This window comes from Pseudomassariella vexata (assembly GCF_002105095.1).
Source record: "Pseudomassariella vexata strain CBS 129021 chromosome Unknown BCR38scaffold_3, whole genome shotgun sequence".
Lineage (NCBI taxonomy): Eukaryota > Fungi > Ascomycota > Sordariomycetes > Amphisphaeriales > Pseudomassariaceae > Pseudomassariella > Pseudomassariella vexata.
The window spans coordinates 3,279,088-3,300,998 of NW_024467958.1; the positions used below are offsets into that span (position 1 = coordinate 3,279,088).

Below are 21,911 nucleotides of genomic sequence, written 5' to 3' on the forward strand. Positions count from 1 at the left end.
CTTCGAGCCTACGGCGTATTTAATAATAATAATAATATTTCCCCGTATCCCTAATATGGGTTTATAATATAAAGGTAAGACAGTCGGATTTGTAAGCCCGTTAGTGTTTACGTCATGCATTTACCTGAAGGCGTATGGCATCACTGTGTCGGCGAGTATGCGGCGAGTATGGGACAAATAGCTCAAGATCGGAACGAATACACAAGAACACTTATCCATCCAATCGGACTTCATTGTGATATCTCTGCCGCGCTTCACACAATTATTGGAACTAGTAATTGGAGCACTCGTATGTCTAGGTAAGTTTCCATAATGCTGACACAGCCCAGGAGAAAAGTGATCACGATCCAGACACCGCCAATGCGATCCAACACTTGGGAAGAAACGCGTCCACACCACGTTTGAAGCTCTCGGACAGATGTAGGTTTTGATTGAATTCGGGGTGAAAAGGGAGCTGTCTGGTCTCTGGAGGATAAACTGCACCTGGCCGATATCTGGCGGTAAAGGTGCAGCATTAAAACCCGTTAGATACAACAAACATCATCCCTCCGGTCATCAATGCAGTCGTATATTTGTCTACCATCCCTTGCCTTCGTGGCCATGACTTGAATGATCTGCATCGTAGTGCACTGCAAGTTGTAATCTGTACTGCTCCATCCTCTGTAAGCATCGACCTTGGTACTCGATGCACCATCATAAGCCAACAAAATTATGGCCTTCTTCATGAGCTTCTTCGTGGGTGTGGTATCCAGTCTGTTTTTCACTTATTTGCTGAGTCTCCACTCCTTGTACTCATGTGCGCTATTGTTTGTTATCTTGAATTTCAAGATGCTACCACTTGGGTCTACGGTACGACCCCTTTCCACTTTTGTTTAAGTCGGTCGCGTTGTTGGCTAACCCGAGATCGACTTGAAGTTTCGAATCATCCCAGCTCTGGCTCGGCTCCGCCTGTTACCAGCAACAAGACCATCACGGAGCGCTTCCCTGTTCGAGCCCTACTCTACGCCCTCTCATGCATGTATCCTCGAATGCGACGTGTATATACACAAGTCCAACAGCACTTATCTCCGTTAGTCGCATGGAGCTACTCACACGTCTCTTTACCTATGCTCTTCGTCAGACCCGAAGCTACCTGGTATTGGCCGGCGTTGATATCTCTTTTCGCCGCGAGATCCGCCCCTTTCAGGCGTACGATACACGCTCCTGTATCTTGACATGGGACAACAAGTGGATATACGTCCTGTCCTACCATATACAAGCTGGAGCAGTAGTAGAGGATGGTGACGGATGGATAGCAACACTGTTTGGGAAGGGCGAGCAGGCAGAAAGCAAGAAGGGGCTTATTTTTACTGTTGCAATTTCCAAGTTTGTCGCGAAGGCCGGCAGACGTACAGTGTCACCGGGCAAATTGCTCGAGCTTGGCGGCTTTGTTAATGCCACCGCATCGGCAGAAAAGGAATGGATGGAAGTGAGACGTGCACACGGCTGGGATTTATTACACGGCAAGTGATACGTTTTACAAAATGTTGATTTCTTGTGGCTATGGATTTTCGAAAAGGCGAACATAGAAACATTGCCGGATACTACCATGGGACCCTTACCGGCAGTTCTGTAGATGTGGTCCACTGTGAGGCTTGCAGAGCATGGACAAGAATACAGTGCACCCTAAATCCTTCATGCAACCGACCATTGGTAGAAAAGGTATGATTATGTTGCTCCGATATCTCTGATCAACATTGCGCAACCCGAGGCTGCATTTATGAATCGTATTTCTCATTCGGTCTTGTTGCAAGGAGGCCTTTCTGGCTCCGGTAATGCACATAGTCATGCGCTGTTGTGATCATACACCCGACCTCATGTATATTATGTAGGCTGTTAAATAAAAATTTTCAACCCTTAGGGACGTTGAGGAGGAACATTGCAGAGCCTCGCATATGTACCCAGCTATATTACCTTGCTTAGAGGGTGTGGGGTGCCACTAGTGGATCTTTTGCTGCGAAGAGACAGTAACTAGGTTAGTACTGTCCAGTTCTCTTGCGTAATTATTGTCACAGTAATACACATAAACCCTTAAGAACGCCGAACGCGACATTATGGCTACTTATTATTTTCCACGAGAGCACTTCGACTTTTCTCTTTCAGCTCACACAATTTGGCTGATGACAACAATCACCTGAACAACTGTAGAGATTATCGTAACGGGTTGACGTCAATTGGCCATAACCCATAACGGACGTCCTCACAGCTCCGATCAGCGTAAGCTGGATCTACATTCCAACCATTGCTGCTTGCAGCTTGCCAGTCAAGGGAGTATGCATAAATCCGCATCAACACAGTTACCCCTCTCTTGCTGACCTTACATAGCTGCTTATGTGCCGATACGGGAACCAACACCGATTACCCCTCCCACCTTGCTGACTTTGCATAGCCCTTGCAAATGTAGTGAACAGGTTCCTTTGCATGGAATTTAAGGATCGAGATACAATCCACCTGTTAGGGCCAGTATTTCGGCATATTTCCGCGCAGAGTCCGATTTGATGAAGTGAAAACGGTCCATAGGTCGGTTATAGTCGGCATGATAACAGTAGTCAAGCCCGTCAGGAATTTACCTGTAATGCCAGTGTTCTATTCGCGCTATTTCTTGCACAGAGTGTAAGACCAGCCTCGGAGGCATCAGCACATATCCTCGAAGCTTCTGTTCGCGACAATCGAACCATATTACCTGTGAAGCTCATCTCGAGCCGACAAGACTGCAATACTTTCACTCACGCAACAAGAAGATTGCTACTCCGTTCCCATCCATATGGCGGCTAACGGGGACGCCAAGCCCCTTTTCGTAGCACCTAATGGTGGCCGGAAAGCCTGGACCATCGTTCTGGGTTCATTCCTCCTGCAATCGTCCTCATATGGATACGTGAGCGCGTACGTGCAATTGCATTTCAAATCACGTTACAGACTTGTATTCTGACAAGAGGGTGTACCCAGCTGCGGCGTGTTTCAGCTCTACTACAAGACTGTCCTGCTCCCCGGCTACTCGTCTCAGGAACTCGGCTGGATCACGACCGTTGCCGTATGCTTGATATTCGGGGCCTGTCTTCCGATGGGTCACATTGTTGACTTGTATGGCATCAGAGCTGTTACAGGACCCTCCGCTGCCTTGGGCGTCGCATCGATAGGCCTGCTCAGCCTGTGCACTAAATACTGGCAAATCCTGTTGTGCCAAGGCTTTGCCTTGGGGTTGGCCTGCAGCGGCACGATGCTGCCGGCTGTTATCTGCGTCACACAGTGGTTCTCCTCCAAGAGAGGCCTGGCAGTGGGAATGGCGAGTGCCGGTGGTGGTTTCGGTGGTGTTATCTATCCTATCATGGTGGCCCGACTGATTGACCAACATGGATTTTCCACAGCAGTCAAGTGGTCAACGTTGCCTATGGGTTTCGGAATGATTTTTGGAGTCTTGCTTTGCGAAAGCCCCTTCCCAGCCAGGAAGGCCCGGGAAAGAGCAGAGCAGCAAAAGCGCCTTCAAGAAGGCTTTTCAGGTGCTCACAATACTGACGCGGGGCAGATAACAGAGTCTAAAGACGGGCAGGAAGGTGTGGACCTCAGCCCAGCGGCCCAAGGCTCGGACTCGGAGGATCTAGAACAAGGCCGGAAACCAGGTGGCTTCTTAAAGTCATTACGCCACAATGGAGCGGCCTGGGCTTGCTTCGCCATTGGGGCTTTTTTCTGTATGTTCAGTCTCCTGTCGCCTCTGAACTACTTGCCTGAGATGGCACAGGAGGCGGGAACGAGCCTCAGCCTCTCTCAATACACGCTGAGCATTATAAATGCGGGCCAAAGTAAGCCATTCCTTTGTTTATATACTTTGCAGATGTCCCATGGTCTCCACCTGTCCACATTTTCTTCAATGCAAAGATGTACTGATAAAACAATAGTGTTTGGTCGCGTTTTACCGGGCTGGTTATCCGATCATGCTGGGCCACTCACCACCATGGCCATGGTGAGCGGACTCTCGGCGATAGCTATGCTGGTCATCTGGCTACCGCTCGACTTTTACCCTAATTTTGCCGGTATCATCTTCTTCGCTGCATTCTATGGACTCAGCTGTGGTGGCTGTATGAGCCTCGCATCTCCGTGTGTAGTTGCACTGGCCGATGGCAGAGTCCACGACCTTGGTGCAAAGATGGGGATCGCCTGTATGTTCATGGCAATTGGGTATGCAAAAAACATCCTGTTTGCCATCGGTCTGAGACTGACAGCATTATCTACCCTCTTAGTTCATTAGTGGGCGTTCCTGTAATTGGTGTCATCAAAGAAAGCACTAACAGCTTCGATGGACTCACTGCAACCGCGGGTGCTACAATGGTCAGTACCTCCATCTCCAGTTCGAAGCCTGATGACCGAATATAAGGAGTTTTGTTGTGCTATTTTTTATCACGAAAGCTAATATTTACAACTCGGAAAGGCTATAGGCGGTGTGCTGTTCTTTATTTCACGAGTCAAGCTTGGTGGCTGGAAGCTTTTGCATAAGGTATAAGGTATTGCGAGGTTTGTTTCTCAGATCGTAACCGGAAAGCAGCTTTTTACACGTCGCCAAAACCAGTCCCATATTTAAACTCGATTGAAGACATTGTCAAAAAACTGCTAATATTCTTTTGCTCTCTATTAGCGATGGGACTATACAGAAAAGGGACAGGACAATATACTTGTTTATATTGATTTAAAATGGCTCAAAAATCTTCATGTTCGCGGAGTTGAGTCTGTCAGATCTCCTTAGGGTCCTTTTTTTATTATTATTAAATACGCCGTAGGCTCGAAGCCCCCGGTAGCTCTACAAGTGCTCCCGTATGTCAAACCGTGCCCTAATGGCTGGACTAAATACATACGCTGCTACGTAGGTTCGCTCTATTAGCGACTGCGTTACGTCCACCACAATACTATGTTAGTTCTCACCCTACTAACAAAGTCCCCCTGAGAAGATCGATATTATCCGGGCCTAAGCGCTATCCGGCCAGTCCTGAGTAGCCACCTTGTGATAGTCCCGCTGACTACTGGTTTCCCCGTCGCCGTTGCCAGGTCTCTACGTGTATGCAGCGGCCATGGTGCGATAGTGGCCCGTAGGCGCTCTCTCGATTCTTCCAGCAGGCCGCAAAAGAGGATTACGTGCTCTGCCATCTCGGGGGCCTCTCCACAGCGGCATAACGGCGAGTACACACCGAAGGCTCCTATCTTAAATAAGAAAGCTGATAGTCCTATTTTTCCGGTCCTGATCTGGCATAGGGTAGACGCCTCCGGTCGGTTTAGGTCTCAGTACTTGCCCTGTTTCGGCATTCGCATCGAGGGGCCCTCCTGCTCCTCGGCGAGAGTCCTTTTAACGAGGGAGTAAAAATGGCATCACTGTATCATGTTAGCTGGCTTCGGCGGGTAAAACGATCGGGCTCGGCGCGCTTAGTGACTGCCTACTCGTCGGCAGCTCGCGATATTGATCCTATAGCAGACAGTTTGGCGAGTAGATGCCTCTTGAGGATATTTTAATGGGGCTCTTGTAAAGTTTTAAGATTTCAATGAATCGTTTCAACGAGGAGTTTCTAGGATTTCATTTTAAAGTACGTTTAGCCAACCCTTTCGTAATATACTATTGAAATATCTGTCGATAGTTGATCTAATCGCGCTACGACTTATATTTAAAACGTGTCTGGATCGTGGCCTAAGGAACGCCTTTGATGACTTAGATATAAAGGGAAGTAACACTGTTGGAGGATAATTCCCTATTAGCTGGGTGCTTAATTTCAGATTGGGGCAAGAATTTTCGTACCAATTATTAAATTATTTACGAGTAACTGAAGAGGCAGTTCCGAAGAGATTGGATTCGAAGTGATAGCGCGCTTTGTGGGGGTTGGCTCAGACTTTTGCACCTCATCTCAAGTTATTACGTTTCGGTTCCATTAGCCCACATCCTCGCCGTGTACTGCTATACTCCAGCCTTGGCATCCAACCTCCCACCCTGTCAGGCTTGTGAGAAGTATAGAATGAACACGTACGCTTCTTTGAATCTTTACATATTTCCTGCCTCCCACGCCCCCCTCAACTTCAACGCAAACCACACACAAATAGAGCAGCGTACAAGCCGTCCAGCCGGTTGTCTAGAAGTGTGTGGGGCAGCAAAACATCGAGCTAATCATGTCACCTTTATTTGACAGCAAGGAACTTGTCGGGTATCTGTTCTCAAAGAACAAAACCCGATGCAGATCGTGCTGATCAGTCTGGGGCACCATCACCGGGACACCCAGGAATTTCCGAAGGTGTTATGCATTTCAAGCACTGCCATAGGGGAAACCCCCACTCTTATGAGCCCAGAAGTAGCATTAATTCCTCTCTGGGAACTCGCAGCTGGGGACACTGGAGCGAATAGACTCGCGTTTTCCAATGTTCAAGAGAAGTAATATCGGCGGGAAATTAGGCCGCCACTCCCTGGCTTGACTTCAAACGACTAATTAATACCATGCAGACACGTGTATTAAAGTATCGGCTTAGTCAGACAACGCCTCGTACAGCCCACCAGCAAACCCCTCACTGATGCCTACGTACCCCGGCGAATATGATGTCTCTAGTCACGCCTCGACATGTAAGCCGCATCATGTGCCGGTTAGTGTAGATATCTCCGCACGTATTGCATAAGGACAAGCTAGCAGGTATTCGGCTAAAACGACGCAGCCACTCAGAGCATAGATCTCCTAATCCCGCCACTCTATTCCATCCACTTTATCTACGGTACGACACGTCCCCTACCCTTGGTATTTCGTGGGGTTGTGGGGTTCACAAATCCTTACAGTTTGGTTAAGTTGTATCTGCAATAAACTGATCTCGATCCATCTACGTGCTGCATGGCTGAACGAAAGGGGAATCTGGCCGATTTCGGAAATTGACGGAAAATATTACGAGAGCCTCAAGCTGATACGCATTATTATAGATGACTGTGACGCTCTCCTGGGCATCTGGTCGCGACCAGATTTGTCATTTAGCATCCCACTGCGCCATGTCAAAACGTCTACGCCTGGCCTGTGACCCCTGCCATAAGGCCAAGATACGGTGCCCTGGAGGTAATCCGTGTGAAAAATGCCGTGACTGGTTTGTGGAACTCCACTTCAAACGCCTGCGCGAAGGCGGAAACGTTGACCTGTGCAACTACAGCAACCTAGAATGCCAATATAGCTATATGGCCAAAATGGGCAAGCCAAAGGGCCGCCGCAACAACAAGACACTCGAAAAGCTGGCGGCCGCTGCTCCTAACACCGCAGTACAGGGTGGGCAGACGACTCGGACAGGTAGTCCTGGCCCGATCCAAGCGTCTCAGAGCGAGGTGCAGCTTCCATCGCCGGTTGGCCATATCGGTAATCTGGCAGGCTTCAGCCCGCATTTGTCTGGACCATTTTATCCAGGCGTTGTGGCCGTAGGTGGGCATCTTTCTTAGCAGGAAGATAGTCACTAAGTGCAAGTCAGGAAAATATATCGACTCAGCCCCTAGCAAGAGACTCCTGGCCCGTGAATGGTGAGAGACGGACCGTCCCAAAGCAGCTGTGCGTCTCTGGAACTTGCCTTCGCTAATGGTTTCCTCCGAGCGGACTAGATCCTCACAAGTATCTACCAACGCCTCCAGCCGCGGCCGTCACTACCAATGAAATTGTATCCAGCAACGAGGAGGAATCTTTTGAGAGTTTTGAGGTTAACTGGACAGATCCGGAGTGGCAGAGATTGCTAGCGGGAAATGATCTTGAAAGGGAACTGCCGTCTGAACCTCCTACAGACAGTAATTTCTCCAATACCTCTCCCGCCCCTAATCACACGGGGGAGGAGCAAAACGAATTGATTACTTGCACGTGCTTGGGGAGCCTGACTGGCCACCTATGTCATCTCAATCGCATGGAGCGGCAGCAGAACATCATCTGCCTGGACATGACGCTTGCCAAGACAACGAAAGTATTGGCTTGCGCTGACAGCGTGCTGGCGTGTCATTTCTGTCGACTCGACTGCAAAGTCCTTCTGCTAGTCATTACGGTCCTGCAAACTGTTCTGAACTGGATCAGAGTCGAGTACAGTCATGACAGCGGCGTGCGTGATCTACCAACTATCCTATTCGGGAACTGGCAGGTGCCGAAGACGGATGGTCATCTCATCAAGAACTTACTGACAAGCCGGATCCTGGCCAACAGCGACTCTGTTGTCAACATCCTACGTCTGCGGATCGAAGAAATTGCCCTGCATTCAGGCAAGAAAAGATTGAATTATCAGTTCATGGATGCCGAGTCCCTCCAACAGACTCTGCAGCGATTGATGGTGTCATTAAGAGAGCTTTCTGAGTGTGTCAAGCCTCTAGATGCTGGTCAGAAGTAGATTTTCTGGTGTTTATTTGCCCGTAGAAACTACGTTAACAGACAGCTACGTTTCTAGAACTAGAGCCATGAAATATGAAATCAGACTACTCATTGTGCGTCCAATATGACAGCATGGTGTTGAAGGCAATTTCGGGAACATGAGGGCTGGGCTTGTAACAATGTCAGTTTTCAGATAGATCAAACAATAAAACGTGATTTGACTTGGGGGTAACTGATTAAGAAGTTAAGTAAAACTAACTTTAAGTGCCACCCCTCCGCCCTCCAGGGCCCCTGGCGCTGGGCGGCTAGTGGGTGTCTAGCTACCGTAATTATCACGGCGCAGCGCATCACATGCCCTTTTCATATTCTGATGTAGCATGCTCCGTAGGTTAAAGGAGTAAATGCGTTTCTGGAACAATTTAGATTTGATACTGTGGATTTGCTTAGCGCATGTCCTCCCGTCCAATCCGACCTAGCGACGTTCATTTGAACCAAGATCAAAGTCGACGGCGAAAGCACAACACGGGACCTTCTTTCTTCCCTGTGACGTGGTCCTTGAGCACGTATTGTGTTGGCCTTGTGTCATTCCCCTCACCAGGAAAACTAACACTGTCTGCCCTCCGAACGTCGAATTCCCAGAGCAGACGGGCAAAGGTAAGCGTGACCTGAGCGATGGCGAGCGGCTTCCCCACACAACTCCTGGGACCAATGTTGAAGGGAAAATACGGCTGTCTGGGGCCCGTTTTGTCAAGCCATCGCTCGGGTGTGAAGCTTATGGGACCCTCCCAGTTCTCCGGGCTGTGATGCATCGCGTAGATGCCCGCACCGACTTCGCAACCGCCGGGTATGAAATCCCCGCCGATGGCAGCACCGTCCTCTTCAACCACGCGCCAGAGCGGATCACCCCCTGGCGGTGCCAGACGCAGTGCCTCATCCATACAGGCACGCAGGAACACGCATGAGTTGAGCTTGGGCCCGAGTCGGATCTCGTCAGCTGATGCGAAAGTTGTGCGTACTTCCGCTGCTGCTCGACGGTAGCACCGAGCTGAGCCTGTGAGATAATGGGATAATGCAGCCATGGTCGTCGATGAAGTGTCCGTACCTAGAATGTCCACAATGTGAGTGTTTGGTCGGAGGGCTCCTTGGATTTAGAGCATCGTACCAGCTACGACGAATGTCGCAATCTCTGTGCCCAGCTCCTTGAGACTTAATCCCTTGTTTGTATCAGGGTCTTTACACTGCTGCAGGAAAGAGAAAATGTCCCTATTTCCCGTCTTATCCTGCTCCAGGCGGCTCGTCAGCAACATTCGGAGGAATTTCACGAACGTCCTAGCTGCTCTGGCCGACCGTGGCAGTAACTTGCGATCCAAATGACCAAAAGTTAATTCGGATGCCTGCCAAAGCACACTTAGCCGGATATTCGATTCTTCGATGGCTGGCACCACGTAGCGAAATTGCGGCTCCTCCATGGTACGATAGTCGGCATCAAAGGACAGGGCTGTCATCAGGTCAAACGTCAAATGAGTGACTACACTCCACGTCAGTATATCCGAGAACCGATATTCAAGATCCATATGTACTTGCATCCATGTGCCATGTCCTGGGGCTCGGTCCATTTCCCTTCAGATGAAGCATGGCCGCGTATGACTTGGCAAAATCTGTCGATCCTGGAAATAATGGTAGGTTCAAACAGTCGTAGACTGCTCTCGGAAAAGGCCTGGCTGATAACTCGTCTCCGGCGAGCGTGTTGAGCCTTATCTGACATGGTCAGAGTGTTTACGGCCTGGGATGACAGTACCATATATCCATCGAATTTTCTCACGTGTGCTCCATGACCGTAGATGTCTGTTAAATAGGGTATACTCGTTATCCGGCCGTTGCAAGCGTCTATCAGGGATAGAAGAGTATGTTGAAGGACATCTTACCTCTAAGAGCCTCTGGACTATTAATCAAAACACGATTTGGAGCATAGCGCACACGGTCGCCTACCATTTCGAGGCTTTAGTCACTGGTGTTCTATGTATGTACCCGAACGTTCAAATCACGAGCACGAACCGTATTTCTGGTGACAACGAAGAACATCCAGGTGTATGTCACCTTTCCAGGCATGATACGCGCTGTACAAGTTGGTGAATTTGCTCAGCAAAGGCCCTGGATACTTTGCCAGAGGGTGGAAGAAGGCACGATAAACGATGTTATAGAGAAACTAAACAACTAGATTATTAGCATTGACTAGGAAATCGTATGCAGAAAGGCAAACATGTGAATCCATACGAGGAGGATGCTACCACCAGCCAAAGTGATAACAATAGCTTCAGCTGAACTTACGAGCGCATCTAAATGCGTCGTATCCAAAGGCCAGAACTGCAGCATGATGAAGATGTAGGCACTACCTCACTGGACGTGTAAACTGAGAGTTGACGGTGTGTTTAATAAGTAAGGGGACCAAACGTGGTACGAATGGCTTGACGAAAACGCCGGCACAATGGTTACTTCTTCGGCCACTATAAGTGGGCAATCAACCTGGTCTCTGTTTCGGAGAGTGTTGGATTCGTATTCTCAAAATTTGAACATTAGCTTTGTACCACGTTTTCCAAGTGATATAGAATTTATATTCGATTAGTTACTATTTCATGTTTTACGTTTGGTTGATTTCTTGCAAAACAAAGAAGAGTAACGTAGTCCACGGTCCAATTGCACACTTCGGCAGATTTTCGTACGCTACCACTTTGACCTGCGGTTTTTCACCACATAACTATGGTTGGTTCTTGGAATGAAAGTGATATGATTCTAGCATTATATGCGCTTCAATCTGATCCAAAATTAAGTGTACGTCGCGCTGGTCAGATCTATAACGTACCTTTTAGAACCCTTGCGTATCGACGCGACGGTAAAACCGCTCGAGCATTTCCTCCCCGATTGAGTGGTGTTGAAGATATGGCCAACCGATTACTTCGAAGTCGCGACGCGGGACGCGTCGGCGTCAACTGGGCCTCGAGCTTCGTAAGACGATAACCAGACCTCCGGACGCGTTTAAATCGAATGATCGACTATCAGAGAGTCCTCTGCGAAGACCCCGACGCGTATCGCGCGCGGTTTGACCTGGTACGGAATACAATTGCGAAATACGCGATCCAGGAGGAGGATATCTACAACTTCGACGAGACCGGTTTTGTGATGGGCCAAATCTCGTCCGAAATGGTCGTGACAACTTCTTATCGGCGCGGAAGGCCTAGAGCAGCCCAGCATAGAAATCGGGAATGGGTTACAGTTATTCAAGGCGTTGGGTCGTCCGGTTATGCCCTCCCTCCGTACATCATTTTCGCCGGCAAAACCCACCTCTCGTCATGGTACGAAAACAGCCCATTACCGCCTGATTGGGTTATCGCAGTTACTAAAAATGGCTGGACTACGAACGAGAGAGGCGAAGATTGGATAAAACACTTCGATCATCACACGAAGTCTCGTACGAAAGGTACTCATCGCCTATTGATCCTCGACGGTCACGAAAGCCATCACTCGACCGATTATGTGAAAAATAGGATTGTACGACATCAAAATAGCTCACCAACGTCAATTTTTGCTGGAATAGATCAGATTGCGCGAGGTACAACGAAGGTTATGCATCGGCTTGCCCTTTTAGAAGGCGAGGTCGAATCACTTCGAAAGGCAAATGAGACCTTAAGTCGACGTCGCCGTGCGAAGAAAAAACAGCTACAGAGTGGAGGGTCACTTCGTATACAAGCTGGACAGGACCTACAGTCTCAACGAGAGGTTGATGGGCAGTTACATGACGAATTTCGTCAAATTGGTGGTCGGACGAGGCGGCGAATTGCGCGTGTACGGCTATAGAATCTGCGGCGAGCCCGGACATAATGCGCGCACTTATGGACGTTCCGGACAACGATCCGGAAGCTAGATACCTTCTTGCGGATACTTAAACCACCATTGCCGTGGAGTATTGAGGGTAGGCGAAGATATTATTTCCTCCGATGGAGACCAATGAGCTCATGTCATCTGCAGACGAACTACGCAAGGGCCAGGGTGCAAGTCGCATTCACAGCGCCGAGATGGGTCATCCATTGTGCGTCGCCTTGCAAATTGCGCTAGTTGACGTGCTTAGATCCTGGGGTATCGTGCCAGACTTGACCCTGGGACACTCCTCGGGCGAAACGGCTGCAGCGTATGCCTGCGGCGCCCTTACAGCCGAGGCTGCCATGTTTACTGCAACACGCTGTGGCATCAGTAACGTTTCTTCTAATCGGAAGGGATCCATGGCAGCTGTCGGGCTAGGGAGGGATGAAATACGACCGTACTTGCTTCCTGGAGTGGATATTTCCTGTGAAAATAGCCAATGCAGTGTCACCTTGTCCGGAGACACGGAGGGGGTTGAAAAGGTGATGGAGAAACTGAAGACCGATCAACCCGGAGCATTCGCTCGTATGCTCCGGGTCGAGAAAGCATTTCATTCCCGTAAGTCGATATCTTCATGATAAAATGTCTGTGTTTCTAACGCAGGAGATATGTGCAGATCATATGTGCGAGTACGGACCTTCCTATGAAGAGCAGCTCAAGCCTGTCATTCGCAGCGTCGAGCCCGAGATAGCATTCTATTCCTCTGTCACGGGCGATCTTCTGACAGGTCATGGAAAGCTTGAAGCATCATACTGGCGTGCGAACATGGAAAGCCCTGTTCTGTTCAACTCGGCGCTTCGCTCAGCGCTTCGTAATGAAGATGGAAAGGTGGTACTGATTGAGATTGGACCTCATCCTGCGCTGGCTGGCCCTATCGGCCAAATCCTGAGGGATATTGGACGCTCAGACGTTCACGTCGGTACACTTTTTAGGGGGAAAAGCAGCAAGGAGAGTCTTCTTCATGTCGCTGGAAAGCTCTACCAGCATTCGGTACGGTTAGATCTCTCTGTGGTTTGCCCACCAGGCAAGTTCCTCAGGGATCTTCCACGCTACTCCTGGAAGCAGGACTTAAGCCATTGGGGAGAGCCCCGCGTTTCGCGAGGCTGGAGGTTCCGGGAGCATCCGCCCCATGAACTCCTCGGAAACAGGGTCGTGGAGACGGGAAGCGAGCCCTGCTGGAGAAAGGTTCTTGCACTCGAAGATGCACTTTGGTTGACAGGCCACGAGGTGAACGGCCAAGTTGTGTTTCCTGCTGCTGGGTAAGTTGCTATGGTCGGCGAAGCACTGCGACAGTTGTCTGGGCAGACGACATATAGCCTCAAGAACGTCCGCATTTCCTCAGCATGAGTCCTGGAGATGGACAAGCCGGTCGAGCTTGTAACCAGTCTGAAGCCCATCATGGCATACACATCTGACAGCTCACCCTGGTATGAATTCACTATCACCTCCTTTGACGGAACGGGATGGGTCAGCAACTGCCACGGCGAAGCCATGGCATCAACGGACACGTCATTCTATGTCGACACTGGTGTTCCAGGTGCTGCTCCGTATCCGCGAAAGGTAGACGAGAAGGATTGGTACAGCATTCTTAGACGAGTTGGATTCAACTACACTGGATTATTTGAGGGAATGAAATACGTCTCGGCCGCTACTACCTCGAGCCAAGCGAAGGCCACGGTGGCAAATCAAATTCAAGGGGCGGCTTCTGACGGTGCAAGATGCTCAACATATTCCTTACACCCTGCAGTCATCGATCAATGTTTCCAGCTCTTCACCGTTGCCGCGTGCCGCAGACTCAGGCGCAATACTAGCCAACTGGCTGTGCCAACCTTCATCGAAGAGATGGTTATCTCCCCCAGCGCCCTGGGTTTGGAAGTCACGGCCAAGATCAACAGTTTGGATGAGTTAGGGTCCTGGACGGGAGACGTCGTGGCGCACGGTGCTGAAAGACCCGTTCTGAGTCTGAAAGGAATGAAGACCTCGGTCCTCACAAGGAGCTCGACAGAAGACGACCAAGTGCCTCTGATTACGCAACTCGATTGGAAACCACACAGTGATTTTGTCGGCGCCGAAACTGGATTGCATCCGCGTGTCCCACGCCGGAAGGAGTGGCCCCTACTGGAGGAACTCATCATCCTGTGCAGTTTCGACCGCCTGGAACGAATAAAGACGAACGACGAAACTCCGGAGCATCTTTTCAAGTCCTTGAACTGGATGCGACGCCACACGGAGAAATATCAGTCTGGGGCGAACGTTCTGATCTCTAAAGACCGGGATCTTCACCATCTAAATCACGAACAAAGACTCGCTAGGATTAACGCGATAGTGGCCGAGCTTTCAGACTCGCCCGATGCCGTCTTCTCAACGGCAGTCCATCGTCTGTTTGTCGAGGCGCCTGCCATATTTGCCGGGGAAACACATGCCCTGCACGTGCTTTTGCCAGACAATGTCCTCAGCAACTTCTACTATTCCATGTCGTTCGACTCAGCCGACGCGATCCGGCTCATGGCGAACACAAACCCTCATTTGCGAGTTCTCGAGGTGGGCGCAGGCACTGGTGGTACCACGGCCAGAGTGCTTCAAGCGCTCACATCCCCCTATGGAGAGCGTCTATACAGTTGTTATTCGTATACCGATATCTCAGCGGGTTTCATGGCGGCCGCGAAGGAGCGATTCGCCGGTGCTGAAGGCATGGAGATCAGCGTCTTGGACATTTCCAAAGATCCTGCTGAACAGGGATTCCAGCTCGGCAGCTACGACCTGATCATCGGGGCTAATGTAGGGTCTCTTTTTCTATGCAAGTCTGTATTTTTACCATCATTGGGTCATGATGCTAACAACAGTCTGCCTTCTTAGGTTCTCCACGCTACTCCTTACTTGAACACTACTCTTAAAAACGTGCATAGTCTTCTTAGTCCTGGTGGGCGTTTGTTTTTAGAAGAGCTTTGCCCGGGTAAGTAAATTTCTCATCACGGCTACGTAATCTTACTTTGCTGACTTTGCCTAGATTCCATGTTCATGAACTACGTTATGGTTAGTCTCTGCTCTCAACTGCATATATATCCCTCCAATTTCCATCAAACCTTGCCGAAAACAAAGGCTAAGTCCACACCCGTAAAGCGGCGTACACCAGCTAGGAATATTTGAGCTGACTGAACCGATTTCAAAGGCCTTCCTTTCAGGCTGGTGGCTCGGCGCAGATGACAACCGCGTGGAACAGCCATGGATCTCGCCAGAACGCTGGACCAAAGAATTAGTTGCTGCAGGATTCCAGGAGCCTGAAGCCATCGTTCTCGATTCTGCTGCGCCATATCACCTCAGCGCTGGCATCATGGTCTCGCGCGAGAGTCGGAGGACTACACCCTCGAGAGTGACGCTATTGTGTGTCGCATCTGACGGGCCTTATGTTTCTGAGATGCGCCGCTGTCTCGAAGAGTTGGACGTGGTTGTGGACATCTGCCTCTTCGGTCAGCCTCTGCCCGCTTGCGACACGATTTCGCTTGTGGACCTCCAAGAACCTGTTCTCCACAACATGTCAGAAGAAACATTCAAAACGATGATTGGATACTTGCAATCGCACAAGGAAAAGATGGTTTGGGTGACCCAGGCCTCCCAGGTTAACTGTGAAGACCCCCGGGGGGCCATGATGCTTGGCCTCGCCAGAACGGCTCGCAACGAGTACTCTCGGGAGTTTCTCACCATTGAAATCGACGGCACCACGACACCGCCAACCGCCACTAAAGCCATAACCGACATCTTACGCAGGGCTCACACTCCCCACGTGAACCCCAAATCTACGGATCCTGACTACGAATACGCCATAGTAGAGGGAAAGATCCTCGTTCCACGACTTCACTGGCAGACAATGACCCATGCATTCGCGGGAATTAATGGTAAAGAGACTCGTAATGGCACGCTCAAGCACCTTACCATGACGACTCCGGGTCTTCTGCATACGATGAAGTGGAGCGACCAAAAAATCAAAAGTCCTGCGGAGGGTGAGATTCTCGTCGAGACAAAGGCAGTCGGCCTCAACTTCCGAGTTCGTAATCATTTAAACTGTAATTTTTAAGATCACATATACTAACTGATGGCAGGATGTTGTTCTTGCCCTCGGTATCGTCCAAGGTAACCCCAGCGAGATGGGCTTTGAGGCTAGTGGCATCGTTCGGGCGGTAGGGCCCGGGGTCCAACGCTTCTCGGTTGGTGATAGAATCATGTGCCTGGGCGACGGTTGCTTTGCGACGCATATTACCCTGCAGGAGTCTATGTGTGTCAAAATTGACAGTTCAATGAGTTTCATCCAAGGAGCTACGGTGCCCTGTGTTTACGCCACCGCTCTCATGGCATTGGTTGGAATGTCGAATCTACAAATGGGGCAGGTGAGTAATGAAGCAATCGACTAGATGAGCCTAATCTAGAGGCACTAGACTGACGTTTTTCTTTTCGACACACAGTCCATTCTTATCCACGCGGCTTGCGGCGGTGTTGGCCTGGCGGCAATTCAAATAGCGCAGATAATTGGTGCAGAAGTAAGTACTGGCCTTTCTGGTCTTCTTTGCCGCCGAATTTACTGACATGTTATCAAAAGATATACTGCACAGTTGGCAGCGAGACCAAACGAAAGTATCTCATGGACAACTACGGCATTGATCCAAGCCATATCTTCACCTCTCGTGATCCGTCATTCCTACCCGAAGTGATGCGCGCTACCAAGAATGCTGGTGTCGATGTGGTGCTCAACTCGCTATCGGGCGACCTCCTACATGCGTCGTGGAAGTGCGTCGCAGAATTTGGCATCATGGTCGAGATCGGAAAGCGAGATTTCCAACGACGAGCCAAGCTAGCCATGGAGATGTTTGAAGCGAATCGAACTTTTATCGGCCTCGACCTTCGCGGGCTTTCTCAGTCCCGCCCAGCAAGGGCTGCCGAGTTGCTGGACCGCTGTGTCGAGCTGATTCGTTCAGGCGCCATCAGGGGCCCAACCATCTCTGGGACCTTCCCTGCCGCCGAGATCCAGGACGCCTACAGGACCATGCAGGCGGCGAAGCACATTGGTAAGATTGTCGTCGAAATGCCTGATGGCCCGCGAGATCTAGACTCAGAGCAAGGAGGCAAGTCTGTCATGGAATCAGTCGGGTTCAAGCCGACGCCACTTTTTCGCTCAGACCGCAGCTACTTGCTCGTAGGCGGCTTAGGCGGCTTAGGGAGAGCTGTCGCCACATGGATGGTGGAACACGGTGCTCGAAATCTGGTCTTTCTATCCAGATCTGCCCAAGAGGGACCTGAGATACAAGGCTTCTTAGCGGACCTACGCTCCCAAGGCTGTCAGGTGCTGTTAGTTGTCGGTAGTGTCAGCAGCATGGCTGATGTACAGACCGCTGTAGACACTGCTACTGCCGCCCAGCCGATCGCGGGAGTTATCAACCTGTCCATGGTATTGAAGGATGTCGGGCTTTCCGAGATGACATTCTCAGACTGGACCGCAGCCGTGGAACCCAAGGTCAAGGGAACGTGGAACCTACATTACGCCACCGTCTCGTCTCCCCTGGATTTCTTCCTATTGTTCTCTTCGCAGAGTGGCCTGATCGGCCTGTGGGGCCAGGCCAACTATGCAGCAGCCAACACGTTCCTCGATGCCTTCGTGCAATACCGACACCGAAACGGTCTTGCGGCTTCGGTCATCGATGTCGGTCTCATGGGAGATGTAGGTTATGTCTCAGGGAACAACACCATACTAAAGAGCCTCGAAATAACCGGCATGTACATCCTGCGGGAGCAGCATCTCCTCGATGCTATCATTTTAGCCCTGAAGAGGTCTAGGCCTTCGCATGCATCTAGTGACACCAACATGAGTTATCAATGCCTTGGTCAGGTGGTTCTTGGGCTCAATATTACAACTCCGATATCATCTCCCTCGACCCGAGTTACCTGGAAGCGCGACGTGCGCATGAGCATCTACCATAACCTAGAAAAGTCGACCGAGACATCCAACAGCGGCAGTTCGTCCGGAGGTAACACGCTGAAAAGCCTCCTCGTGGCCGAGCAGTCCGAAGAGGAAAAATCAGGTGTCATTGCCAAAGCCCTCGCGGTGGCGCTCGCCAACTTTCTGATTAAGGATGAGGACAGCTTCCCCCTGGACCGGCCCCTTGAGAGCCTCGGCATGGGCTCGCTAGTTGCTATGGAGGTGCGGAACTGGATCCGGCAGCAGGTTGGCGTTGAGATCAGCACGTTTACTATTATTCAGAGCCCTTCGTTCACGCACCTAGGAGATAATATCAGACAGGCCATGGCTGGTGAAGGCAAAACATGAGTCATACAAATTCTGTATTTTCTAAGCACATTCATTTTGAAGTCACCTGTTTTTCCTTAGGTATCTAGAATTTTCTATTCAATCAAAATAGAGAGCTTAAGAAAAAGAAGCCCAGCAAGGCGAAAGCCAGAACCTGCCAAATGACTGGCTGTGACATGTCACACATTATTGCCGTCGCTGCCATCAGGGACATGATTAGGCTCGAGGCCACAAGAAAATCTTTCACTCAGGCAAGCAATATTGTGATTTATCTGAGGCACACCGATCACACGGATATCGCCAGGGCCCTCACAGTGATATGGTATATGGGGTTGGTGTTTGGCGTTTGCGGGATCCTCACATCAGGTCAAGTGTCAACAGATACGAATAAACCCATGAACATATGAAGCAGGCTGCAGAAATTAACAATTCTTGATATGTTCTACGAAATATTTGCGTTTGTTTTGGTCATAACTGTGCGATCCCAAGACTCCCTGATCCACGTCCAATAGGCTGAATTAGCGTGTAGCTTGCCGAGCTATTAAACTCTTGTACCCCATTGATCAAGTACAATGGCGTGAAATCTCCATCATCACTCAAAAATAGCCGAGGTCTCTCCCTCCTGTAGTAATCCGTACGTCCCCCGTCCGAAAAATGTACTGTTGTATTGTACACCTCCTGCAGCTTAAACGTCCATTTTCCTGTCAAACTTCGCGAGAACATGTGCCCACCAACTCGAGGATATTTCTCTCCGCGTTCAGTAATGTCTATCATCCAATGACAGAGGATATGCCAATTGCTTCTTTTGTCCCGCCAGAGAAACGGATCTTCAGTCCAATGATTGCTGTAGTCGGAAGTGTTCCAGGGCATCGATTTGATTTGATTATAGGGACTGGAGAAGTCACTGGCACTGAATATGAAGTTGTCCTCGACAGCTAGGAGTACTTTTGACGTCGGGTTTTCTTCCTCCCACAGCGGCCAAGGCGACGGATTTGTGCCGTTAATGAGATATTCAAACGGAGTCCATGGGCCCTGAACTTCGGGAGCGCTGGAGATGGAGATATTATTGGCCCATTTGTATGATTTACACGTATCAGGGGTGTCCGTCTCTACCCCGATGGTATAAAGAAGATATTTCTCATCTGCGGGACTCCATACAGTGGCTGCATTGTGGCGGAAAGTGCCGAAGATCTCCTGCACGAAATGGTATGGTCCCGCCGGTCCTGTTCTTGACTCGGCTCGTATGACTGTGCTGAAAGGTCTCCACCCCGACAGCCCGCAGCCGTGGGCAAATTGATCAACGAAAAGATGGAAGAGTTGCTTATCGTGTCGATCATGAATGATTGAGCCACCCCAGGAGGAATTCCCTTTTGTGCTATACTGATCAGATAGCGTGACGTTTGTGTAGTTGTAGCCTGTCCATCTCGTCGCAGGCAGGAGGTCAAGTTCGCCGCAGTCATCTGATTTCCAACCTGGATCACATATGCATGTTTGGTCCACAGGAGAACAAACTCCGTTCAAACTGCAATCCTCATCAAAGAAGCATCCTTGAGCTGTTTTAACAAGGAGGAAGGTGAAAAGAAGGATCTGAATCTCTATCTTCTGCATTACTAATGCTTAAGAGTAAATCTTCGGTTGGTCGTACATATGGAAATTAGATCCAGAGAGGGTTATTTAGTAGAATCCTAGTCGCAACTTTGTCCCCGCACTTAATCGAGTATTGTCTTGATTATGTGTTCGGATTTCGGAATAAAAGCTACCAATGCCACTGCTAATGATGTGGTTCGCCCACCGTCATACAGCGTAGATCTCCCCACGTTTCCCCGCTGCCCAGGAACTCGACCCGGATCTGAGGATATCCTAGATAACAACGCAAATAAAGCCCACGAATCACAGGACAGAAAAGTCGTGCTTTATGAGTCTACTTCAGAGTTATACCGAGCTGAATCCTACAGTTGAGCTCGTCTTTCCGTGAAAATTAATTATTATTATTATTATTATTATTAAATACGCCGTAGGCTCGAAGCCCCCGGTACCTCTACTAGTACTCCCGTATGTCAAACCGTGCCCTAATGGCTGGACTAAATACATACGCTGCGTCGTCGCTTCGCCCTATTGGCGACTGCGTTGCGTCCACTACCATACTATGTTGGTTCTCAACCTACCAACTAAGTCCCCCCTGAGAAGATCGATGCTATCTGGGCCTTGAAGCTGTCCGACCCGTCCCTAGCAGCCACCTTACAATAGTCCCACTAACTACTGGTTCTCCTGTTGCCGTTGCGAGGTCTCTGCGAGAGTATAGTGGCCGTGGTGCGATAGCGGCCCGTAATCGTTCCCTCGGTCCTTCCAACAGCCCGCAAAAGAGGATTACGTGCTCTGCCATCTCAGGGGCGTCGCCACAGCGGCATAGCGGCGAGTACACGCCAAAAGCCCCTGTCTTGAATAAGAAGGCTGCTAGTCCTATTTTTTCCGTCCTGATCTGGCACAGCGTAGACGCCTCCAGTCGGTTCAGGCCGAAATACTTGCCCCCTTTCGGTATCTGCTGTCAGGTTACGGCCTGGACCGAAGGCGATAGTACAGAGTGAAGGGGAGAAATAGGCGTGTTCCCCTGGTGGTCACTTGATGATGGCAGGTAGGGGTGTCCACAGTAGTTCATTGATCTCTGCCCTCTCTATCTTCCTCCGTCTCGACTCCTTACTTATAGCCAGCCGAGGTTCTCTGTTGGATTCTGGATGTTTGCTTCCGCATGTCTGTGTTCCTCCGACTTCGGCCAATATCTTGGATAGCGGCTCTTTATCTGCAACCAAGCGATTCCCTATCCGCTGCAAACGGCTTCAACAGCTCTCATTCGCCACAAGCGGCTCTCTAGCCGCCACAAACGGCCTCCCGGCTCCTCATTCGCCACAAACGACTTCCTTCCTGGTGGAAGCCGGCCCGCCTCGGATGACACTTGTGGCTCTGACATCTGCATCGAAGGGCCCTCCGGTTCCTCAGCGATAGCGCGTCGCTGGCGATCGTGATGCTCTGCTCCGGTGAGCCATCTCTTCCTCCAGTGGCCGAGGAGGGCAGCCGGGACCTCCTTTTCCTCACTCATCCACTCGGAGCCCCGGGCCTCCTTCTCCATAGTGTACCCTGCCGGTCGGAGTAGCTGCGACGCCTGCTTCCTCTTCGCCGGCCTATCCTGCCGGAGTATATGTGACGCTTTAGCGCTCGCGCTGCGAAGCAGATTTCTCTTCCCGCTAAGCCGTAGCCGTTCTTCAAACTTAGCAGCCCGGGCACTAAGATAGAGGTCTAGTGGCGGGATTGCTGCTTCTGCTTCCAGGTGGCGAACCGGC

General features: G+C 50.3%; 6 protein-coding genes across 6 annotated transcripts; 4 read left to right on the forward strand and 2 right to left on the reverse strand.

Annotated features, from left to right (window-relative positions):
- Nucleotides 1-523: 523 nt before the first annotated feature.
- On the forward strand, nt 524-1,510 carry BCR38DRAFT_508541 (uncharacterized protein; the record flags this gene model as incomplete). Its single annotated transcript, XM_040864977.1, has 2 exons — nt 524-796; nt 1,059-1,510. The coding sequence occupies exons 1-2, from the start codon at nt 712-714 to the stop codon at nt 1,508-1,510; spliced, it is 537 nt and encodes a 178-aa protein (XP_040719357.1). The 5' UTR covers nt 524-711.
- A 990-nt stretch (nt 1,511-2,500) lies between these two features.
- On the forward strand, nt 2,501-4,776 carry BCR38DRAFT_425219 (MFS transporter). The gene is made up of 5 exons (XM_040859707.1): nt 2,501-2,922; nt 2,986-3,836; nt 3,933-4,212; nt 4,275-4,362; nt 4,463-4,776. Exons 1-5 carry the CDS (start codon nt 2,804-2,806, stop codon nt 4,532-4,534), a joined length of 1,410 nt encoding a protein of 469 aa, XP_040719358.1. The 5' UTR covers nt 2,501-2,803; the 3' UTR covers nt 4,535-4,776.
- A 2,446-nt stretch (nt 4,777-7,222) lies between these two features.
- BCR38DRAFT_482543 (uncharacterized protein) lies at nt 7,223-8,388 on the forward strand (the record flags this gene model as incomplete). The annotated part of the gene is made up of 3 exons (XM_040863519.1): nt 7,223-7,447; nt 7,498-7,546; nt 7,625-8,388. 3 exons carry the CDS (start codon nt 7,223-7,225, stop codon nt 8,386-8,388), a joined length of 1,038 nt encoding a protein of 345 aa, XP_040719359.1.
- A 478-nt stretch (nt 8,389-8,866) lies between these two features.
- On the reverse strand, nt 8,867-10,742 carry BCR38DRAFT_455842 (putative cytochrome P450; the record flags this gene model as incomplete). Its single annotated transcript, XM_040861843.1, has 6 exons — nt 8,867-9,471; nt 9,532-9,897; nt 9,927-10,214; nt 10,295-10,354; nt 10,425-10,575; nt 10,698-10,742. The coding sequence occupies 6 exons, from the start codon at nt 10,740-10,742 to the stop codon at nt 8,867-8,869; spliced, it is 1,515 nt and encodes a 504-aa protein (XP_040719360.1).
- A 1,619-nt stretch (nt 10,743-12,361) lies between these two features.
- BCR38DRAFT_508552 (uncharacterized protein) lies at nt 12,362-18,597 on the forward strand (the record flags this gene model as incomplete). Its single annotated transcript, XM_040864978.1, has 10 exons — nt 12,362-12,453; nt 12,493-12,842; nt 12,901-13,543; nt 13,703-15,085; nt 15,191-15,237; nt 15,292-15,317; nt 15,454-16,326; nt 16,382-16,666; nt 16,742-16,816; nt 16,876-18,597. The coding sequence occupies 10 exons, from the start codon at nt 12,362-12,364 to the stop codon at nt 18,595-18,597; spliced, it is 5,496 nt and encodes a 1,831-aa protein (XP_040719361.1).
- Nucleotides 18,598-19,007: 410 nt separating this feature from the next.
- On the reverse strand, nt 19,008-20,347 carry BCR38DRAFT_425229 (uncharacterized protein). Its single transcript, XM_040859708.1, has one exon. It carries the CDS (start codon nt 20,182-20,184, stop codon nt 19,045-19,047), a length of 1,140 nt encoding a protein of 379 aa, XP_040719362.1. The 5' UTR covers nt 20,185-20,347; the 3' UTR covers nt 19,008-19,044.
- Nucleotides 20,348-21,911: the final 1,564 nt, after the last annotated feature.